General features: G+C 32.7%; 1 protein-coding gene across 43 annotated transcripts in view; it reads left to right on the top strand.

Moving 5' to 3' along the window:
- Window positions 1-9,022: 9,022 nt before the first annotated feature.
- Window positions 9,023-25,427, top strand: part of LOC139481307 (twitchin-like) — a 144,571-nt gene continuing 128,166 nt past the window's right edge. For all 43 annotated transcript variants that reach the window (XM_071264539.1, XM_071264513.1, XM_071264537.1 and 40 more), the window contains exons 1-3: window positions 9,023-9,158; window positions 20,208-20,530; window positions 22,133-22,148. In XM_071264539.1, the coding sequence (XP_071120640.1) occupies window positions 20,218-20,530; window positions 22,133-22,148 (329 nt within the window). In that variant the 5' untranslated portion in view covers window positions 9,023-9,158; window positions 20,208-20,217. The remainder of the gene's footprint in view (window positions 9,159-20,207; window positions 20,531-22,132; window positions 22,149-25,427) is intronic.

The following is a 25,427-nucleotide window of genomic DNA, read 5'->3' as shown; positions in this document are numbered from 1 at the left end:
ATATTATGCATTTGTCATTACATTTATGTACATTATTTTCTGAACAAGTGCTCCTAGTCGATTCAATGGATTTCAATGCTTAGTCTTCAATCTTTATTTGAAATTTTATTAAGCTCTTGATAATTGTAAAAAGAAAACTAGCTTGTACGTTGATCAGAGAATGGAAATTAGCAATTTCAGTAATTTGAAAGATTTAAACAAATGCGATATGTCTAGTCAGTGGTATAATTATATTTGTTCATTTTATTTGTGTTGTAAACTACAGTTTGTACATTTTTCTTTATGCGTTATGTAATATAAGCAAGTGCAATATAATAAAATAAATATTTTGATTGAAAGCTCATCAGTAAAAGCCATACTCGTTATAGTGTGTATTATCTGTGCAACCATGTAGTTTATTATGTCCATTACATGGTTGTTTTCATTGGGAATATATGAAGAGAAAACAATGTAAAAATGTAAAATTGGGATGTATAGGAGAAGATTTATAAGTTTTTAGTGTATTAGTAATGAAAATACCACAGTAACAAAATATGATCAAATATGAATGACACTTGAAAATGAGAACAACGAGAAGAGGATATCTTACTCAAATTGTAATAGAAATATACAAACATCTGAAAAGAGGAGTAACCCCAAATGACAATCCACTGCCCGCTGCTTCGTCTCCAATCGTGGGCTTATAGTTGGAACTCTAATTGTTTCATATAGGTTACTGTAAATCATTCAGGCTTTGGTGTTCTATTGTGTTGTGGCGTCTTTTCAAAAGAGTTAATAAATATTTCATCATGTTCTGTTGTTATGTTTCATTCACAGTTTGTGTATTCCTAAAGCGAAGTCCGTGTCTTTCTATTTGTTTTGGTGGCCATGGTCCCTCTTTCTGACTGTATTGTAAATTTGTTGTTTGCATTATTGTCTTTCTGGTTGTTAATTTCTTTTCGTTCTGACTGTCATTTTCTGCTTATGCTTTAATCAAATTTTATTTTTAGACTTCGATTCTCTGTTTATTCCTTAATTCATTGACCTTTTGGCTTGCATTTTCAGTTAATTCATTTGCTGACTTCCATTGTCTATATATTTTTTAATTTCTAGTCTCTTTATCCATTCTTTAATTCTTTATTTTTCTGGCAGTCGGGCTGTTATTGTCTATTTGTATTTTAATTCATTGTCTTTCTGACTGCCAATTTCTTTTTGTCTTGCAGACTTTTAATTTCGTTTATTCTTGAATTCTTTCTCTTTTAACTGTCACTTAATTAAGTACGTTTTGACTTTAATCGTATCTTCATTCTTTTACTCTTCTTTTTATAATAAACTTTTCTTTCTGACTGCCGTTGTTCTAGTTTTTTATTTACATTGGTGAAGGCTTAATCTTTCAATTAGTTTAGTTGAGGTATGGGGTTGACATGACAGTAACTGCTAGTAGTCCTTTGTTAATTTATGTATCATTGTCATTTTTCTTAGTTGTTTTTGTTACACATTGTCTTTCTTACTTAATACTGTTAATGTATGTTTTTTTTCTCTTTGTTATGGTCACTCTATTCATTAACGTCTATACATTTTCAGGTGAGTTTATATCTGTTTGCCATTACTTCTTTATGCATTAGGCCAAGGTCGTTCTTTTCGCACTGTCTTCTTCTCTATATTATGTTTAAAGGGAAACTTCGCAAAAAAATCATAAATTGATATTATGTCCATTCTGTATAAAAATGCTCAAATTTATAGATATTAAAGATTTATTCCGCTAAATAAGAGATCACCATCGATTTTAAATTTTGAGTTTCAGTTCTCTACTCTCCGCCATCTTGTCACCTTCTCCGATGAAAAATCCCGATATGTCAATAAACCACAAAGGAACAAAACTACAGTAAACGATGTAGTCGTAATTGCGTGTCGATATCTTGTCAATCGTACGGTTGTTTTATCTGACTGACTAACTTGATACGGAAAATGGTCTTACAAATGTATATTTTTAAATAACCATATAGTCTGTTATTTTTAAACTGATAATATTGTAATTAGTTAAAAAGTCAAAGTTCAAATCATAAAATGATAAATAAGTGTTCCGTGGAAATTGTTTTCGAAAATCAAATTCGTTCATAATTCTTTCAAGTAATAAACTTTATTTAAATAAATTCGGATCTTCCCTTATCTGATCACCAGCATGGCTAAAGGTATTACTCCCAAAGGTATTGGAAGGGGTGTAAGGTGACACGTCCAGGTATTCAATCGATTTCCTGTCCGGCGGGCTTGCAAGTTCATGCATCGTTTCACTTCTGTAGGTATTGATCAGTGTACACGACCGTTACTTATAACTTTCCATTTTGAACTATCAGGTGCATGTATAATATACATTTTTGTCTTGCGTGTCCGAAAGTGATATAATATACTAGTCATTACTGAACTCATACGCTTGTTTATAAATAACATTTCTGGTGTAAAGAATATTATTTATAAAAAAAAAATAATGCAAAAAAAAAAATAATTGAAGAAATACAAATCTATTTACATATTTTTCCAAGGGTTAATTTGGGAAAATGTAATATATACTCGTTGTCAATAGTTTAGGACAGATTGGAACATACCAGAATTATTGATCTAAAAAAATGTGCGCACTTGTCGACGATTCGTGTATACATACGCCTGGTAGAAAGTTACGGAACTATAGTCACTAGCGCAATTTAAAATATGTATACATGTATACATTGAACATAAGAAAGAAACATACATTTTGTGTAAATTGTGGTAAAAGTTTTGTAAATAGACTAGTCCATGTATGCCAACAGTATGTAATCAACGAATTCGATAGACTATTGTATACCAAAAGAAGAAGAAGAAAAAAAAGAAACAATTTGATTTAAATACAGGTCAATTTATAACTTGCTTTGGTTCATCGAAGTTAAGAACATAGTAAACTCACAGATTTATATATCAATTAAATTGTTCTCGAATAAAGGACGAAATTCGTCATCATCACAATTGTTCCAACATTCATGTAAAATATATGCAACTGGACGTACACTAATAATCCCCAAGGAATGTGAATATTTTCTAGGAAAACTATTGAGTATCAATTTCGGGATTTATTTTCTTTCTTGATATTCAATGACAGCAATTTAAAGAATAAACTGCTTGTCGGATATTTTTCCGCTTTAGGGGTATTCTTGCAAGTTGAACAGACTTATAATAACATTCAAAAATAGGGAAAGATAACATTAAATTCGTTGTCTTTTAATTTTAAACATCGTTGATCAAATAGTTATTTAAGTATATATACGTTGGGAGACGACGATTATTATAGTTGTCTCAGATTTTAATAAGGACGTTCCCCATTATGAATAAATTTGGTTGACGTTTATCACACTTCAAAAAAATATCTATTCGTAATTTTTCGATTCCATTACAAAAATATTTTTTTCTTTATTCGTACATATTATATTCCGCTTCGGTAGAGTTATCTTCAGATAGTTTCATATATTAATTAATACATGGCTTTCAAAAGTCTAAATGTAAGTGTTCTCGTACATTTTTTCGCCTAATAAAGACAAATAAAAATGATTTAGTAAAGCTATTTCTAATTTCTAAGTCCCCCTTTTTTATGAGACATAAATCAAGGACAAGACTTGTGTATCATTTCATTCTGACATATGAATTAAGATTCCCGTCTTTAACCGAAAATTGTGTATTTCTTAGTAAATTAACTTATTTGAATTCAAATAAATAATAGCACCAAATATAATTAAATAATTCCACGGCGACCAATTTTTATTTGTCACCAACTTGAATATGTATTTTTAATGTGTGTATTAAATGCTACCACTGATCCGAATAGACAGTCACACCTGGCAAGGTGTGCCCTAGAGGCGTGGTTAAATACCGAAGTGCAAATAACAATTTACCTTTCAACAAGCCATCTACGAGTATTGCCACAGAACCGTGAATACACACATCGTATAAACCTAGCCATAGCAGAGATAGTAAAAGGTCAATAATAGTACACCAACATATTGTCTTTACAGATTATTGTACTTTAATTTGTTCACCTTATCAGTCCGAAAATGCATTTATTAAAAATAAATTTATAACTTTTTGTGTTGTCTACAAAAATAATTCGAATATATACGTTTAACATAGATAATTTATCTCACGAATGAGTACAATTGAACGTCTGTGCGTTTTATCTTCTTATTATCGGATGGTTATTAGATAAAGCATAAGTCATCGGCGCGCTTACGATTACGTTAAAATATGATTAAAAACCAAGACTTTTAATGATTGTATTTTAAATCCCGGCATGCAAAAATCAGGAGAAAACGTCACGACCTACAGGAAGTAGTTGATATTTTTTCATTAATTATTGAATTTCTCCTTTATTACTGCACATATAGCGATAAAACTTTGTGAATATATATATTATGTCATAATGAACATATTTAAACCATAAGTAAAAAATCGTGAATTTTCCCTTAACATGTTTATCACAGAAAGCCTAACCTTTCTGCTCTTAATTTGCTGTATACACGTTAGTGGTATGGTTTTTTTTCGGTCAGTTTTCTTGTTATTTTTCAGGATTATGTTAATGTCTTACCTGTTATAATTGATCACAATTTAAATAAGCTCCAACGGCTTTCATTTGGTCTACAGTGCTGTTTGCAGGGGCGGCGGATCCAGCCATTTGAAAAAAAGGGAGGGGGGTCCTAACCCAGGACAAAAAGGGGGTGGGTTCCAACTACATGTCCTCATTCAAATACATTGATTGTCCAAAAAAGGGAGTTCCAACCCCCGGATCCCCCCCCCCCTTGATCCGCGCCTGGTTTTTGTTTACCGACTGAGGTATTTGTTTTTTTCAAGACACAGAGAAAGGATTGTTTGCCTTGTATATCGTACAGTATCTACGGTTTCACCATTGTTTCTGTGTAACCAAACACTTCTTATTATAGGAGTTATCTCCCCGCACCCTCTTTATCGTTGATATCTTTGTTCCTCTGTACTTTTACAGATATTGACAATTTTTGTTCGTTCCATGCATCTTATAAGTTTACCTAAGTAATCTAATGACATCTCGTGTTCCAGGTGAAATCCATATTGCTGGGTTTTATTAACCAGATTTGTGTACTTTTTGCAGTTTTTTCCTTAATAAGTGTACCTAGTATGTTCAATGTGTTAATCAACTAAATCATTCAAATCATGTTCAGTATTGTATATTTTGTCTTGTAGTCATAATTCAACTGATCTAGTTCGGGCACTGTGATTAGTCAATAAATTATTTGAATTTGTCTTATAGGAGTTATTTCCCTTTTTTAATTTCTCATAATTGATATCATGTTGAAATATTTCAATTCAAACATATACTTCATAGAGACATAAAGCCTTTATCCATTTGGGAAGTTGAAGTCAAGGTCATGTTCTTAATTTTGGATTTCCTTGTTCTCTTCATTCCAAAAAGACTTAGCAATTATTGATAAAAGGCTTTCGCCAAATAATTGTTTACGACGTGGCACAAATTTGACTCATTTGAGTCTTAGTATTTCGGTGACCCTTTCATGATTGAAATTTTTTCTCCTTATATATTTGAAATCAGTGCAACTCCATAACCAAGCAAATGAATGAACTAGAGTCTTTCGATTAGAGATCGAAGACCTGTGACCTTTAAATCGAGGTTAGTATCACTGATACATCAATATGATGGTCTCTGATTCATTGTAAAACCATAAGGTCTTTTTGACTAGGTTGGAAGACATAAAACGTTAAAAAGGTCAACCTGAAGTAACATTATTAAAACTGGAAGTAGCCATTTTGTACACCAGTTTTATGAAAAAGCACTAACAAACCATATATATTTTTAGAATCATGTTCATTTAATCAATCATACGAACCAGAAATGACATCTTCTTACATCTTTTTTTTAAACGACGGTAAATTTATAAAAGTTCATCTAATCCTTTATTATCAATTGGTGACATGGAAACCCCTCAAAAGAGAACATTTGGGTTTCAATTCAACTTAAGATTTCTTATTCAATTTGGGAACACACGAATGATATATATATATAAAAACGTGTAAGCCAGAACCGTTCTATATCAATCAAATCAATTGAATAATAAAAGAACAAGTGTTTTGCATTTTAAAATTTAAAAAAAAGGGTATATATACCCACTCTTTTCCTTTTCTTGTCGTCATTGTCTTGTCTTTCGACTTATAGATTATAATTATCTATTCCCTTTCCTCTCCCCTTTTAAACCTGAAATTATTTGGCAAATATAGAAGATATTGTACAACACCTATTTCAGTGTACCCATTTTTCATTTTTTGTGGTTTATGATGTTCTCAACATGACGAGAAACTGTCCTGCATGTTGATGACGAATGAATTGTTAATTAACCAGTGTAATTATGACAGTGAAATATAATTAGATGAACAAAAACAGATGTACTTGGTACATAGCCACGGAAAAACTGCAAAATGTGCTAAATCAAAATTAACCATACCGAATATCAGTGCGTTCATAGTTTGGTGTTTTAAGGAACAATCAGATAAAAAAAAATGGTGGAAAGGGACAGAAAAATAAAACAAAGCAAAAAAAGAGGGCTATACTTGGCATCTAGCCACACACATCAACATGATGTATAAAATCAGAATGACACATTCAGAAGTAGCTGCGTTCAAACCACTTTCCTGAATTATTAAACATTCATCAAACGTGCAAAAAAACTATAGGATATTTTTACAAAAAATGTGGTATGATTGCCAATGAGACGTCTCTCAACCAGAGAACAAATGGCGTAGAAGAAAGCAACTATAAGTCAACGCACGGCCTTGAACAATGAGTAAAATCCGTATTACATAAGGTTGTACATTGATGTCTCCTTTGTTTTTCTGCCATCGCTGTATCTATAGCTGCATTAAGGTGTTACTGAGTTCACTCCCTTGTAGGTTTTGTGAAAATCAATTGTAAGTTCCTGTGCAGTATGTAACAGTTGTGGATGAGTAAATTCATCATAGATACCAAGATTGATTTTTTTACGCCAGACACGCGTTTAATTATTTGCCCTTTTGGTCATGGTTTTGTATTTCTTTGATGAATTTTATTGGATTGTCAATATATAAGTCTCCTCATATTGTCCATGCACAAGATAACAATTCCTTTATTTATTTTTTTATCCTTTCATTTCATTACACGTAGTTGGATCTGTTATGTATCCGACAATACACGCTTATATAATAATTAATTGTTAGAACACTCATTTACGGAACCACTAGTGGATTAGATACTGCATTCTCGAACACAACTAAATCTCTGTTTTTTTGGTGTGGTTCGTGTTTCGTGTGCTGCTGGTTCTTCTTTTGTCATTTAGATAACGGTTTTTCAACTCATTGTTGAAGGCCGTACGGTAACCTATAGTTGAAAATTTCTGTGTCATTTTGGTCTCTTGTGGAGAGTTGTCTCATTGGCATTCATACCGCATTCATACCACATCTTCTTTTTTTATATTTACGCGAAATTATTTGGCAAATATAGAAGATATTGTACAACACCTATTTCAGTGTACCCATTTTTCATTTTTTGTGGTTTATGATGTTCTCAACATGACGAGAAACTGTCCTGCATGTTGATGACGAATGAATTGTTAATTAACCAGTGTAATTATGACAGTGAAATATAATTAGATGAACAAAAACAGATGTACTTGGTACATAGCCACGGTAAAATACTTTTTACTCAATTTTTGGAAAAAATCAGAAAAATTGTGTGTTCTTTGAGTTTTCCGGGAAAAAAAAATTTTAAGTATTTTTAAAATTTTTTGAAATTTATTTTTTTTGAAATTTTTTAACATTTTATTTTGATTATTATTTTTTTTGAAATTTTTTTTTTTTTTTTTTTCTTTATCTTGGCAAAAAAAAATTCTGAAATTTTTAGCAAAATTTTATTTATCCAGGGGTGAACCAGGGTGGGGTGTTATTTACACCGGAGTAATTAACCAATCAGATTGCAGTATTTTTGCTGCATAAGAAATAATAAGATTTATCACATACTATCGGCCCATGTGTTCCGAAATATATCAAAGTCCAAACCAATAAAACAAAGAACACATTGATAAATGCATAGATAAATTGTTCTGCTGAATTTATTATAGCAGTGTATTGACTGATGTGAAATAAATATCAATGATTTTATTAATCATAGGGTACTTGTTCTATATTGCATAATCCATTAAATTAACATTCCTATATCTTAACGATTCTTTTTTTATTTACCAAATAGTTCCAACCAGTGTTGCCATACAGCTGACACTGCTTGTGTTGCTTTTTGCTAAATTAAAATTTTGCCTGATTTGCTCTCTTTAGATTTTGATTGGATTTTAATTTGGTTTGATAAGGACTAATTCTGTTTACGTATTACGGATTCGGCAGTACAAAAACTATCTGTGACAAAAATTCAAAATATTCAAAAACTTAAAAAAAAAAAAAAAAATAGAAATGCTTAGTTCATTGACAGATTCTATATGGTTGTTTTCTTATATGATTACTCATTTATGACCACCTACATATTTAAATTGTTTTTGTTCATTTGCATAACTGATAATCGACACATGTGCAGATGTTTTATTTGCGTATGATAGTCTTTTGATTGTTAAACATTTATATGTTTTCAAAACAGGCAAACATTAGCACTGTATAAATTACATAACTTAATTCCAACTATTCAAAACGAACAGAACTTATGAACCAGGTCTGATTTGTAATACATCAAATAATTCTCGTTGTTTATTTTCTGTAAGATTTTCTTGTATTTAAATCATTAATTGTAAGGATGTTTTATCTTTCTAGCAGACGACCATTACACCATCAGCATGCGCTTAGTCGCGAGAACAACTCATTACTGCTTCAATCATTTAAACGCTGTTCTTAATTTGGACGACTGGTATCATTTGAAGTCATGGCGCTTCTAATGCAAGCCTCTTCTTGAAACGTCTGTTACAAATATGGCAAGCCCTACCGAGATATTAGGTTTCTATCTTACTGCTTAGATTTTTTGCATATTTGCAATTGCTCCTATTCTTTAGGCTTATGGCCGACAGTCGTTGAAAACCTCTCACTGACTTCGTTTTGTTTTACCGGGTTCCTTTCAGTACATGGAATAATTGGACATTTAAATTTTGGTGAGTAAACTTTGAAATGCAATGTTTTGACTTAAAATTATCGATCGAAAGATCAAATGACCGTTAATGAAACGGTTGCTACGGCTTTTAATTGAAACAGGAAATGCTTTAATCGTCTGCTACTGGGAGATAAGCGGACATGATACATATGCACTTTCCATAAGTATTGAAAGAAGAGTGATCTTATTTTGATTTTATCAAATATTTTTTTTAACTCAAACATTATTAATTTGTTACATCATTCTAATTCGAAATGTCGCAGTCAGGTGTGAATAACAAAAATGAAGTTACAAGAAATGACAAATGCAGCATGTCCTTTATGATAATGAAATTTATTTGCTCTCTTTGTAATTATATGAAACATTTCACAAATAACGTCTCCTACTGGGATTTAAGCAGAAATTTAAGTTTCTGATACTTTATAATGTAAAAATAACACTTCGACCAAATTCTCCTAACATGTCACCTGTGCACTTCCGGTTTTTGGTTTCCATAAATGGTAACTCAATATGCAAGAAGATATGTAGAGAATCAAAATACATAATCGTGTTTGCCTATGAATTTCGGACCCCCTCCCCCAAAAAACGATAGTGTCATCTGTCACATGTTATATTCTTGTATAGTTATACATGTACACCTGGGTGGGTTTACTTCTTCTGAAATGGGTCTGCTTTTAAACATTGTTGAAGAATAATTTCGAGCTCCAATTTCTTTAAAAAAAAATATTTCATGGCATCAAAACTCTTTCGTTGGACGTAGTTTCAAATAGCGAAAAACATCACGAGTCAGCATTAGTAACCACACCCCAGTTGAAGAGATCGGTAGCTAGATCAAAACTTGTGCTTCTCTTCCAGAAAAGTTTTCGCACTATAATTAAGAAAAAGTCAAGATCATCTTATTAATAAATCAATTTAAAAAAGAATTGCTCTCTTTTGAAATTTTAATATTTGTAATAACAAACCACTTTCTTTGTTTTCTTGTTTTACATGTTTAACATGTTTAAGTTGTGTGTAAATTGACAAGCCAGCTGGAAGTTATATTTGAAAATCTTTTTATAATTATTTTGTGTTTGTAATAACAATTTGGTAATACTGTATGCATTTTCAGAAATCTTGTTTAGTATCTTACACCCATCAAAACCTCTCAGATATATGCAAGTGTTGTTCTCCAAATTCTTTTCTATATTTTATTCTTGTTTTTAACACAAAACTTTTTTCCGATTTGTCAATCAAGTTTCTCTTTGGTCTTTTCTATTACTAGATCACATTTATTTTAACCGACCAATTTTATTTATTTTTATCCGTTTTATATGACTGTGTACAATAATGTTCCAAACATCTGCAATACCCAGTTAATATGTCTCACGTATACATACAAATTTGTTTCTAATCAATAGGTGGGCGTTAAGTATACATTGAAATACAACATTTGTTTTAAGCTAAATAGACGCATCGATCATTAACTCTGTTTTTAATTTACTTTTTATATGATATCCGCCTAGTACATATGATAAATGCTTGATCTTGTTAAAAAAGTTATGAAAGAAACAGGCTTTTTAAAAGTATATCTCTCAGACTGATATTTTCTAATAAACATGCAATTACCTATAAAAATTTGAAGTCAGGTGAACTTTAGTAATTCTAAAAAAACGTCAATATTGTTACTATATAGATGCTTTGCATTTTACCTAATATAAAGAATAAACATGATAGAAGCTTACATAGAAAATATGCACTTATCCCTTAAGATGAATCATATGCATGTCTATGTAGTTTTGAATATGACCTTCTTGATGAACCCAGTTTAAGGTCAAGAACACAAATATTGTCTTTACCCCCCCCCCCCCCCCCCCCCCCCTCCGCCCTCATTTATTGATTTATTGTAGTTATGGTGAACTTTCGCGGTGGACACTGAAAAACGGGTCAATTATTGTGCTAAGTACTTGTATAAACACTTAGTCTGTAAAAGACTGTGGGTTTTGGGGTAATCCCAATCCTTTCTGGAAACACTTTTCTTATGCATGCATGTGTTTTAGTTACCGTCAACCAGACGTAAATTAATCAATTATTATCACCCCATTGAATCATATACCAAAAAAAGGATTTGATTATTTCTGGGATGACCGATTTTCCAAGATTAGACAAACTGCATGGAGTTTTGGTTTGTTCACATTTATGTCCGTTTTATTTTCATTTTAGCCTGTCTTTGTCATTGTATACATAGCGGTACATTAACAAAATGATAGTTTTGAACTTGCTTAATTTCGGAAATGTCGATTAGAACAGATTCAGTTAAATCCAGAACATGTGCAGTGGATAAGTTTTTTTCAAATTTGCTGATTTTATCCACTAGCATTTTGTAAATGATATAAATATGTCATATATAAATTTCTTAAATATCTTATATCGGTATTATCTCCCTCCTTCTGTACAGTTCATGCTGTCTCAAATTCTTGGTTTCTTTAAACATGATCAATAAAGAAGGCAATCAGTAAACATGCACATGAAGGGTATAGATTGGTAAACGTCTTAGATGCATTGGGATTTTTGCTTTGAGCTAGTTTTCAGTAATACCTATAGTATATTAGTACTCTGTGAAAGGGACTTAGTCTCATCGTCATCGCAAACTCAGTATTAATAGTTTTGCGAAAATATCCAGACATCCTAAAAAAAGAAACACGACAACAATACATAACAACACTACACAGAGAACTTAAGATTGATTGAGTAACACGAATCCTACAAAACCTATTGGAGATCCCAGGTGCCCCGGGAGGGTGGGCAGTTAGGCAAATTCGTGAGCTGAATATATTCATAAATATTTACAATTACGTAAGATCGCTTAGTCCTCCATCTCTTCTAAATAAACAGCAGTTGAATCACGTCTGAGCTAGAAAACTATATGATCACATTCTTGAAGAAAGTTCTTGACAGTTTGTTTAAAATTTGACAATACATTAAGCAACAACAAGCATTTGTGCGTTATAATACCATATGCATTCGAAAATTATCCTATATTATAGGTTTAAAGAGAGCGCTTTTTGAGATTTACAGAAATTTTTCAAATAGGAACTATTCAAATATTCGAAAAATTCATAAATCTTTTAACAGCACCTGTTTCCGGATTTAGAAAAGGCAAACATAAATGTCATCATGTGCGCTCCTGTGAAACGAATAATAAAAACATATTTGGCTTCGATAGTTTTCAGCATGATATATGGTACGTGAGACATTGACTCGGCGGTACGTGTTTTGGTTTTTGTGATGATCCTCCAGCATGTTCAGGATGTAAATGATTAATCTCTTCAGAATTAGTGATCAGTATTGCATCGTTAATCATTACTCTTCACAATTAGGAAGTTACATAAGTGGCAATTTGCGAATATCTCTTCAGCTTGAATTCATTTCTTTGAATTGCGATTTATAAGACTGTTCTGTTCTCTATCTCTCCACTATACAATAACTTACTTGACACTTAAACTTTTCTTTTCGTAAGTAGATGTAGATTTTGTAAAAGATATATCGTCCTCAATGCCAGTTCATTTTTAGTAATGTGGCCAAATAATTATTCATACTGGTATGACATCAACATCTATTTTATTAATCATTAGCATAGAATAATTATTGTCTGCTCAGCTTTCAAGTTTTGAATAAGTGACAAGAATCAAGATCTCATTTTCTATACAAAAGTGGTATAGGTCTTGTATAAGCAGTGAACGAGTGTAACATTTCATATTTTAAGACATGACTAGACCGTTAGTAATTTTCGAATGCTACCCTCTTGTACTGACTAAAAAAAACCTAGGAAAACCAAATTTTTATTCAAAAGAGAAAAATGAAAGCACATTCCAGATAAAACATTAAATATACATGTACATATTCGAGAGGGTGACAAAACAGCTCGTTACCCCTCGAAAAGTAACAAGATCATCACCAAGATTGACAATGTTTTTTCCCAAGGTAACAATCTGTCCTATCATTCTCTCAGTTATATGTAATAATGTATATGTGTTATTTGTATACTGAACGCGGTTATTCGGGTTTTTTTTATACACATTTGGTCCTGATCTATGAAAATATAAACATCTGCACTACAGTGATACTACTTAAGTAATACATGTATGTGATAAAATTTCGTAGAAGCAGAAACTAAAGTACCAGTATGAGAATAAAATACTGGAACATCAATTATACACAAAATAATGAGAATTTTGTTATTTCACTAGCTTTTAACAAGTTTGTTTTAGTCACATGTCCAATATTTATAAGTTTTCCGTGTTTGTATTTGAAGTTTACAGAGTAAGGACTGTTTTAGCAAGTTTTAGAATAAGAATAAATAAATTGACACCAAGATGACGTTAAACAAATAGAATGCCCTGCATTTATAATGCTTTTCAGTAACATATGGTCAAATCGCCGAAAGACTCCGTCCTAAATTAATGAAACCTCTCAGTTTTCATTAACAATAATGTTTTGGTGTAAATTAGTTACACCAAATCGGTCTAACATCCCCATATGTGTAGCTAATACAAACAACAGTTAAGTTTCAAAAGGGACATACAAACTATGCAAGACTACGTTTAGTGAGCTCTCGAGGAGAGTTGAACACAGGCACTTGTCTCGGATTTTTTGTCTGTGCCTGTGGAGTTGAACCTTAATTGTTCAGCTGTAAACATTACAGAAGATTTATCAACATGTGCAAAAGGTGATTCAAACATAAGTGAACAAGTTGTATGTCCACCTGAATTTTTATTGATTCATTAGTTTCAAATGGGAATCAAAACATGTCGAATCTACTTAACTAGAAGCGCTTAGAAACCTTTAGTTTGAAAAAGTCGAAAATAAATAAACATTTTCAAGTTACCCAAAACTGTCATCTACCGGCAAGTTCGATACTCTTGAAATAGTTCGTACTCGTATTACGCCAAATTATTATTATTTTACATGTGTTGGGATGCTGGGGATTAATTTAATTAACAGTAATTTAGGGTCAAATCAAAATACGTATACTGACCAGTAAAGACTTTGTACACAATGAAGGAAGTTGCATCATTGATCAGTTATGGCACGCGCTAATAAATTTTATCAATAGATACATAATTAATTGGATAATTATGATTTGCCATGTGCTTTCTATTATCACTCGTACAATTACCATATCACTCTCAGCATCAGCAGCGCACCTTTGCACATCTTTCTGGTACAGTAGGATAACGGAAGTTAACAGTCTGATAGGTAATATTTTTTGTATTGCTTTCATTTATTTTCATTTGTCTCAAACATTGTGCATTATCTTTTTATCTTTGAAAAATATACATGTACAAATGTTTAATTGGAACTTAATTTTTGAATTTGATATTTCGATCGGTATAAATGTTTATATAAAATAAACAGCGTCGTTGACTTTGGAAAACAAATATGATTAGGGCTAAGTTTCTCTTTTCAGCATTGACCCGTATTTCCGCTTTACTTAAGGTAGAAGAAATTAAAATTCAAAGAACACGAATTTTACATTAAAACTTATATAAATAGGGGCGCAGAACATTTGAGCGAAAAAATTAAAACTACTAGGGGACATTTGAGCGCCAACATTAGAACCAATTTAAGCGCCGGATCAATCTGCTCACCTGTATTTTCGATAGCCCATTTTAGCGAAATGTACCTGGGGCCGGATTCACAAAGCCATCCGAAGACCTTTCATAAGATATGTCTTAGGACATGTCTTATGATCCTCTCATGACTATCCTAGGGCATGTCTCAGACCTCGTCTCGAAGCTGTCTTTGGATAATCTTAACAAAGATATCCTAAACTTGTCGCCAGTTCATTGAATTTTTAAATGGATTAATGGATTCCGATATAGGATAGACAACGTATTGAAAGACTAAGAAATAGCATGGAGATGTTCGGTTAATATGAATTATCTAAATGAAATGCACAAAATTATTTTACATTGGTAGCACAATAAATAAGATGTAGATTTTCTCATTGTTGATCAATTTTATAAACATCTGATATTTACAAATAAATTAAAGACAATTAATGAAGAAAAAAAAATAAAAGATTGCATTATACACAATTTTTACCATATATTATTTATTTACTAAAAAGGGTTAAAAATATTTCGCTAAAATGGGCTTAGACAATTTTAATTTTCGCTAAAATAGGTTAAAATTCTGGCGCTCAAATTGGTTCTACTTTGGCGCTCAAACGTTCTATTTATTTCGCTCAAATGTCCTATCAATGCGTTCAAATGTCCTCCGCCGATAAATAGAACTTTGATATTAAAAGAAACATGCTTGATCGTATTAAAATGTTATGGAATGCTTTCTATGATAGTTTAATCGTGAACTTTTGTTTACATATTATCTACATAAGAAATACGTTTTGTTTGATTTAAATATATTTGTTAAACTTTTATTTTGCTATATTTTAACCAAACATTATACCATAGGTCATAGTCATTCGGTTGAAATATTCTCGTTTTCGGTAATTCTATGTATAGTTGAGGCATGTATTTTTGTTGACATTTTATCTCTATAAGAAATACTTTTTCTTCGATATAGTACAATTGTAATACTTTATTCTGTTATATATTTAACAAATATTTTTCCATAGGCGAATATCCCACTATTGTCATTTGGTTGACATTTTCTCGTTTTCAATACGATATGAAGAGACTGGGTATATTAAAGATGAAGACAGAGTCGGATAAAGGGGGTGGGGTGGCCCTGTCATCCTTTTGGGAAGAAAAAATGTGCTTGCTTTGATAAAATACCACTTAAAAAAGCATGACGGAAGTGGGTCCCCTGTTTTTCAATCAGTGGACTCCCCCCCCCCCCCCCTTTTCCTCTTCGGAAATTCTAGATCCGCCACTGGTAGGATATACTTAAAAAGTGTATGCAGTGCATAATAGTGTTAATAGTCATGCTGATATTCATTAATATAAACATCTTTCAACGTTTGATTCACTCAACGTTCGTTAGTTCTGCTTGTGAAAATACTAATTTTAGACAAATATATAAGTTGATACAGGTCATTTACAAAGAATTTACTCTGATCTTAACCTCAGAACCTTCAACCCAAGTATTTCACGATGAAAATATTAATTATATAAACAATAAGTATGAATGCATTAGTATCATTAAAATGTTGCGTTTCCATAGCAATTTATGATAGTATGGTTTTCCTCTTTCTCTAATTGTTGATTATACTGTTCAGGTATGTTCACAGCAAGCTACATGTATCAGCACTATGTTTATTTTTGCAATATACACCTTCATGCAGCTCATGTGATCGCTAATGGACACTTGTCCGCTTGTTGATTTTTGTTTCAGTAAGTAACCCCCCTCCTTTTTTTTTAATCTCAAATACACATAGATCAATAATTAAGATAATATGAGTAACGTTAATCCTTTATAATATAATTCCTTTATTCATATGAGGCAAACTTCATACATGCAGTAGGTTCTTAAGAAGAATGAAAAAAGCTAGCATTATCCTTTAACTTCAAATTCCGCTATATAGATGATGTTATAGGCCTTTCACTAAATAGTTCAAAGTTTGCTGCTTAATTTGAACGAGTCTATCCCATCAAATTAAGTCTGTCTCAAATCTTGACTTACATCAAGAAATTGACAATGAACATGGGATGAGAACAAAACTTTACGACAAAAGAGATGAACTTCTCGGCTTTCCAATTGTGTACTTTCCATTCCTATATGTATTAACTTTGCAACAGCACCTGTATATGGTTTATATTTAGATATTTTCATATATGGCATCCCCAAATTATACTTGTTACCGAGTTAGTACTTATATGAGCAACACAAATGGTGCCACATGTGGAGCAGGATATACTTAATCTAACAGGGCACCTTAGATCACCCCCAGTTTTTGTCAGAGTCGCTCAGTCTTTCGTTGTCATGCAGAGTCATGTAGTCCTTTTTATTATTATTTTTTATTTGCCATTTCAGCTTGTCATCGACGTATGATTTAAATAGCCCTTAATACCCCAGTCCCACTAGGCCACGATCGCACTACGATCTGTGAAAAAAAAAAATGCAAAGGAGTAGGTCCGGTAAGGCCCCTTTTTGGCCCAAAAATATAACAGTTTTACAAAATTGTTAAAATGTAAATTTTTAGTTATTTATTGGACAGTTGAATGCTTCTGCTACATAAATATGGGCTGTTTTTGACAATACAATGCACATAAATCGGGTTGTAGCACCATTAAGTCATGCTAAATTACTGAAATCTTCAAAATTCTATCATTTTAGTTAAATTTTAGACGGTTTCCGTGTAAAACGAAAGTGGCCACATTCGTGTTCATCCTTAATATTGCAATGTAAGTTGTATTTTATGATAATACATAAAATATATAAAGGTTGTGGATGAACACGGATGCGGCCACTTTCATTTTTGACAAACACAATCTTAAAAGTGACGTTTTTTTGCATATTTGAGAGATTTTTCATATTTGAGCTTCAATCGGACCGTTTTTAATGACTTAATCAGCTAAAATCTTTCACATAAACTAATTGAATCAAGTGAAATAGACATGTGTTTAAAAAGTGGTCAAAATCTTTCTTCAGATGAAACTGAAATTTGAGGCCAAAATGAGTCCTTACCGGACCTACTCCTTTTGATGATCGTGGTACGATCTGTAGGTCGCAGTAAGGTCGTACCACGGTCGTGGTGAGGTCTTCAAGATCGTGAAGAGCGTGGCCAACTTTGAACATGTTCAAAACAATCGTGGTGCGGTCGTGGCAAAATTAGTTCGTAGTAAAAGCGTAGTGAGAGCGCACTAAGATCGTAGTAAGATCGCAAAGGTCGCTGTACAATCGCTGCGAGAGCGTAGCGAAAGCGTGATTATATTCGGAGAGATTGCGCTACGATCTCACAGCGACGTTATCACGACCTTACTACGACCATCACGTTCTCACCGCGACCCAACTACGCTTCCACTACGACTTTACCACGCTGTTCACGACCATAGTACGATTCTAGCACGCCCTTGCCGTCCTCATCACACTCTTCTCACGACCTTACTACGTTCACACTACGACCATCATTATTATTGTCATTTTCACATAAAATATATTAAAAAAAAAATCCCTAGAATTTGTTTGTTTGAATGTATTTATCCATTTGCTCTAACGGCTCAACCATGCTTCTCGTTTTTATATAGATTAGACCGTTGGTTTTCCCCGTTTGAATGGTTTAACATTAGTATTTTTTTGGGCCCTTTATAGCGAGCTGTTCGGTGTGAGCCAAGGCTCCGTATTGAAGGCCGTACCTTGGCCTATAATGGTTTATTTTTATAGATTTTTACGTTGATGGAGAGTTGTCTCATTGGCACTCATACCACATCTTCCTATATATATTGACACACCTGTGTCATCTCTGCTATCGTTCAATAATATATCGTCATTTGAGCTTTATGGACCAGCAATAGGTTGTAATTTAGGTTTGATTAGTCGTTCCGACATCTCTTGATAACAAGTATTATACTACTTATGTGTATAGTATCAGTTTAATTGAAGTCTGGAGCTGGCATGTCAGTTAACTGCTAGTAGTCTGTTGTTATTTATGTATTATTGTCATTTTCTTTATTTTCTTTAGCCACATCTTCTGACATCAGACTCGGACTTCTCTTTAACTGAATTTTAATGTGCGTATATTGTTATGCGTTTACTTTTCTTCATTGGCTAGAGGTATAGGGGGAGGGTTGTGATCTCACAAACATGTTTGACCCCACTATGTTTGCGCCTGTCCCAAGTCAGGAGCCTCTGGCCTTTGTTAGTCTTGTACTATTTTAAATTTTAGTTTCTTGTGTACTATTTGGAGTTTAGTATGGCGTTCATACTTTGCTCCCTCTGCCTCTACATCAACCCCTACCATTACGCCCAAGTGTTCTAGTAGATTTTGGTGGCATGACTAGTGTTTCTGAGAAATCTCCGTTTTATTCAGAAATAGAAGGAATGGAACTATATTTTTATATATGAAACACGATATTGACGGTATTGCTGAGAACGTAGTAAGATCGCGGTATGAACGTAGTATAATCGTGGTAAGAACGTGCTATAATCGCAGTAAGATCGTGTTGCAATCGGATAACTCGTGGTATGGTCGTGGTGAGAACGTGAAGAGCGTAGAAAAATCTTTATAAGCGTAGTGAGGTCGCAGAATAAGCGCGGTGAGAACGTGGTTTAATCGTAGCGGGATCGTTGTAGAAGCGTAATTAGGACGTAGTAGAATCGTGAAAGCAACGAAAATTAACATTTTCATGTCGCTCATACCGCGACCTCACCACGATCTAAATTTATTTTAGATCGCGGTGAGCGTGGTGCGATCGTGGTCTAGTGGGACTGGGGCTTTAGTGTATTTCGTCTATCTTTTTTACAAGTGTAATGATCTTATTCCTCTCAGTAGTAAAACATCTGTTCTGAACCGTTCGACAGTAAAACAAGAGCTTAGATTTGTGTATCGGACATACAAATATCTAATCCCATGCATATGGTCTGATTTGGACTCGAAATATATTTGTATAACACATTGTTAGTATATTCAGGAATCAGATTAGGAACAGATGTATTTATATGTCCAACTCTACCGAAGTCACTGACAATTATAGTTATGTGCAACTTTATCCTGTCAATTCATCTATCAGATCTTATACCAACTTATACAAAATGTTGAGTAAATACAGCAAATACTTGAGGCACATATTGCAAGCTGAGAAGACTGTTTTCTATATAAAAAAGTAACAGAAAACTTTCATATATAAGTACAAAGGGAACTATGTGTTTAGCATCATTAACTGCGTGGCTTTACTTTGTTTACAACATGAGCATTTAAACAAGTTGAAAAGATGAAAAGAACTTTGCAAATATATTTACTTGCGACAAAATGGTAGAAAATAAAGATTAAATAATCTCCGTTGAAGTTTTCCAAAAAATATTTGTTGCTAGTAATTTTAGGCTTAGAATATGATAAAACAACAATAGCTTATTTCATTAACCAACTTTAAAAATACATTGACTTTTTCAGGTAGTCCAAGATGGGGGTAGGTGACGACATCGCACCTCGTTTTACTCAAAAGCCAGTCTTAAAACAAGAAGATAATGGAAAACTACTCGTATTCCAGTGTACTCTGGAGGCTGCTCCGAAGCCCGAAATTAAATGGTTTCAGGGAACAACTCCTTTGTCCCAGTCGGACAGGATTAAAATGCGTGTTGAACCCGCTGGCGGGAACAATTATAATGTAATGATGGATATAAAGGGAGTTACACAAGCCGATGCAGGAACTTATAAAGTTGTTGCTAAAAACAAGCTCGGAGAAGTCTCTGCTTCTATCAATTTGAACTTCAGTGGTAAGTTTATATTCAGAGAGTCCAGAATCAAATAGTATATATTCTGTTGCAAAATCAAAAGCCAATAGTAGAGGAGGAAACATGTACCCAAATAATCCAGTTGCTACAATGAAGGGGTGGATCCAGCCATTTAAAAAAAGGGGGGGGGGGATTCCAACCAAGGACAAAAAGGAGGGGGTCCAACTTTATGTCCCCATTCAAATGCATTGATCGTCCAAAACTTGAAAGGGGGTCCAACCCCCGGACCCCCTCCCCTGGATCCGCCACTGACAATGCTACGGTTGTCAACAGATTATTATACAAACTGTCAATATAAAAATAAAAAGATCATGGTATAATTGGTCATCAGAATTATTATGCATGCAACCTACGGCATGAGCAAATATATAAATAAGAAGACGTGGTAAATGATTGACAATGACACGTATCTCTACCAAGAGACCAAATGACACAGAAATTAACAACTACATGTCCCCGTGTGGCCTTTAGCAATGAGTAAAACCCACACAACATTGTTTTAGTCCCTCAAATAATAAGGTTCTTGTATTCACAAATTTACACTTGAAAGGGCAGTCTGCGACCGACTTTTTATATGTTCTGCACAAGACAGTCTCCGATCGACTTTTTATAGGTTCTGAACAGGACTGTCTACGACCGACTTTTTAACGGTGCAGTTGAGATTTTTAAGTATTGAAGAGCATAGAACTTTATACTGCAGGACAATATTTCATAAAAGAAATTAATAACATTTCTTGTCTCTGCTTTTCGGGTTGTAATGGCATCTTAGATCATGCATCTCTTTTTAATATCGTATTCTTGACGGGTTACTGGCGATAACTGTATAGACAGGGCTTTAGAACTGTAGCTTCTTAATGAAAAACTGCTGTGGCGACAAAAAATCAGGAAGATAATCTTCTTCTACTTCTGCAATTATCGTTACCTTGACGTCACATTTTACCTGGCGTACAATTCTGACAGCTATCTGTCGTGTTTAGGGAAAATAATGATTATAGGATAATGATACATGATGTTTTGTACATCTACCAGTATGTTACCATGGCAATGCATATCACTTCAAAAGATGATGCTGAAATTGCAGTTTTGGTGCAGAAAAGAGTAAAAACGTGTAGAATAACTACATTTCGATAGCAGTTTGTTTCCAATGATTGACAGAGAAATGAATTAGAAACAACAATAAATCTACTACATCATATGAAATTGATGTCAATCATAAATAACGAAATTAACAGTTATGCATATTGAATATATATAGAGATGATATCATTTCACTCTTATTATAACGTTCAAATTTTGAGGTATAAGTCTCATTTTAATTTACCCTGTATTTTGTTTCAACCATTTGTATTTTCACAAGTATTTCAAAGAATCCGAAAATTCACAGTGTTACAACAGTTTCCGTTTGTCAAACAAACCATTGTGTCTTATTGTGTCTTATTTCACAACATGCCATTAACCAAATTATAAATATTAAAGCTTGAATTGCCTTTATTGGTGGTAGATTTTTTTGATTTCCTTATAATTTTTTAGTAATTGTTTGAATTAATTGCTCTATCTTAATCCGTATTTGAATTATTATTTCAGCACCCGGACAGAAACAGTAAGTACAATTACAATTATAAGATAAATTAAAAAAAACCCATTTATGCTGGTATCATAATATAATATATCCCAGATTTTTGTCATGCCGTCAGCTTAAGGGCCTTAATTGGAAAAATAAATATTCTCCTGTTCTCTTTCTTTTTTTCTTTTTTTAAGCTGAACTTTCCTTATATAAATCATAATGTGACCGTGAAGAGGTATGTGTGACACCTTCAATTTTCGTTTATTAGCCGGGCAAAAGTTTAAACCCAAGAGAAAACCTAAAAAAAAAAGCAAAAATCTATGACAAGGAAAGATTCAAAACAAACGAAACCCATTATTCCAGATACAAACTGTGACGTGTCTTTCTACTAATCAAGTTCACCGAGAATGGTTCCCCCTTTTTTTTTATATTCTGGATGATGTTGAAAAGGGGTATCAATTCATATTGATCACCTTCGCGATACTCATAATTTAAGGAGATCAAGCTTGTTGATCGGAGACTACTATAATAGTCTCAGTCTACTATATTAGATCATAGCTTTTAGCCTGTAGTTTCCGGATATTGGCAAACCGAGTTCGATCTGTATGTTAGTTTAAATTGTGATTACCTCCCTTGAAAGTGGTCTGCAAGGATTTTTATTTTCTTGTAAACGTGGACTTTTGAATACAAACTAAGACATTTGTCTATCTAACAGTTACGCCAATATATCTAAACAAGTAAATAATAACTTAAGAATAATCGTTAGAAATACAATTGATGAAACAAAATAAAAACACCAAATCAAATTTGTATTTCCCGCTCCAGTCCATGTTTGGATTTATACCATAATTTTACCTATGGTGAGTTATTGCATTGAAGCTCAAATCACAATGTTAAAGATAAATTACCTTTTGACTGTCTTCAGTCTTGAGTTAAACCAGTCCTCTTCATAACTCATATATATCCCTAATCCATAAGTTGACAATGATTAAAAAGTTTGTCTAAGGCAGTCCATATAATTACGAGGTCTGGCAAAAGGTGTCCCAGAAAAAAAAAAAAAAATAGCCTTGCCAGACATCATAATTATTTGGACTAGGTCTAAGGTTGACATGTGATTGGCCGATTTTTTTTTAAGCATTTCGTTGAAAAATTAATTGTGAAAATGGGAAACAAAGTCTGGCGAAAAACGGGAATGGGCACTATTGCACTATTATGGCAGCAACGAGAAGCTGAATTATGAGATTCTCACTTAAGAATAAGCCTTGGTGTTTTAGCAGGAGCAATTCTGCTGGAGATTCGGGGATGCAGACCAATAGTCAAAGTTGTGACTGAGTGCGGAAATATGATGATACATGTAGATAGATAAATGTTTCATCAGTATCCACATTATATGAAACAACTAAGTTTGAAAAGAAACCAAGCATCCTACAACTGATTATTGCAATACATGAAGTTGATATTTAATTTTCAAACATATTATTTATAACAATCAATTACACTTCAAATAGAATATTAGATTTTGTGGGTGGAACAGACATGCCCATTAACATGATTAAGACTATCAGGCATTTTTTGCTTTTAGTTTAATGTACATTTTTCTTATTTTATTAGCCTACAAATTGAAAAATGTGTTAGTTTAACCTTCAGTTATGAATGTATATACTTAAGTTAAGTATTGAACTTCTGAAAGACAAGAAGACAGACTCATTTGTATTATTCCTGTTCTTTTATTTAGTGTTTACAATACATTAATCATGTTAAAAAGTACTGGTTCATGTGTACATCATAGACCAAGTGGGATAATGCATGGTGTAAACTTACCTTCTGTAAAGGCAATATACCACAAAAATAGGGCATTAGCTGATATTAACTTAATGAAGTACAAATGTAGCTACAAAACTCACAATCCTAAATTATATGATACAACTTAAGACAAAGGATCACCTCAACTGTTTCTTTTTCTGGCCACACACGAAAATGCAGGTGTTAACTGTTCCTGTTTCTAATTCATCTAAACATACATGACATATTGCTAAATTATAGTATAAGAACTTTTTTTTGTGCTTTTGGTCAATGTGAATTCTGAAACAAAATTGCTTCACACCTGGTTTTATTAACATAGAAATCTGTAACTTTTGGAAATCTTCCTAGAAGATATGTATATTCTGTAAATACTATGCAAGGCTGTTTATATTTGTTAAATCTGAAAAAAATACGGGAAAAGTCAAAACTTACTTTAGTGGTGTAACAGGTGTTGATTAATTTCAAATGTTTTTTTTGTTTCAATTTGTTATTGTGTTGCTTTTTCAATTTTATTCTGTTTCTTATTTATAAATATATATTTTTGACCATTAATGCAACTTCTGCAAGCTCTTCGTTGACCACATTGTGATTACCGGTACTAGTTTTTCATTTTCCATTCTGTATGATGTTGAGTGGATGCATGACTTGATGATGTTTTTACCATATTTCTTCATAATCATTTTACAAAATGTTTATTTAAAACTGAACTTCATTTAAGAATGCAAAAGAAAGTACATTTTTTTTCACTATGCAGTTCTGATAAACTATAGACATGATAAAGTGAATAACATGTACATTGAAATATTGTTTAAAACATTTTGAAACATAGGAAGGATAATAAACTTGAGAAATTTAAAAATATAAATATTTAAGATAATGAAATTTAAGTTTAAGAGGTTTTCCAAAATGTCAGACTGTTCTTTGAAGATGAGAGCATAGTAAACACCTTTTGTTTCATCTGAGACTTCAGCATCATGTTTATTGATCATCAAACACTCCATCAATTTCCATAAATACATACCAGAAATTGCAAGAATTTAAACTATGTGCAAGTTCTTGACAGAAATAAAACTTTTATTTGTACATGTGTATGTAAGCCACCTGTTGCTTTGGTTGGTAGTATTCAGCATTTCAAACTGACTTTGATTTTCATCAATGTAGTTAGTAAATCAATGTCAGTGTATAGATAATAGAGATTTCAACACCTTTGATAAACCACTGTACATCAAATACCTGATATTCAACAGAGGATATTTTTTAGAATGTTATCTTATAAGAAGATCCACAATTTGTAGCCACCCAGCTGACAACTACAAATTGATCCTTTACAGGAGCCAGGCTTCTTTTTTCAGATTTAAGAGCTTTGAATCGTGGTGCAGAGCACTTGTTCATAATGTATTGTGTAGAATGTTTTAAAAAAGATGTAATGTGGAATGATTGCCAATGAGATGTCTATGCACCAAAAATCAAAGGATAAGGATGTAAGCAACTAAGGTCATCATTGTACAGCCT

The sequence above is a fragment of the Mytilus edulis genome, chromosome 7, assembly GCF_963676685.1.
Source record: "Mytilus edulis chromosome 7, xbMytEdul2.2, whole genome shotgun sequence".
NCBI lineage: Eukaryota > Metazoa > Mollusca > Bivalvia > Mytilida > Mytilidae > Mytilus > Mytilus edulis.
Note: the sequence above shows the minus strand (reverse complement) of the source record. Positions and strands in the feature narration are given on the sequence as shown.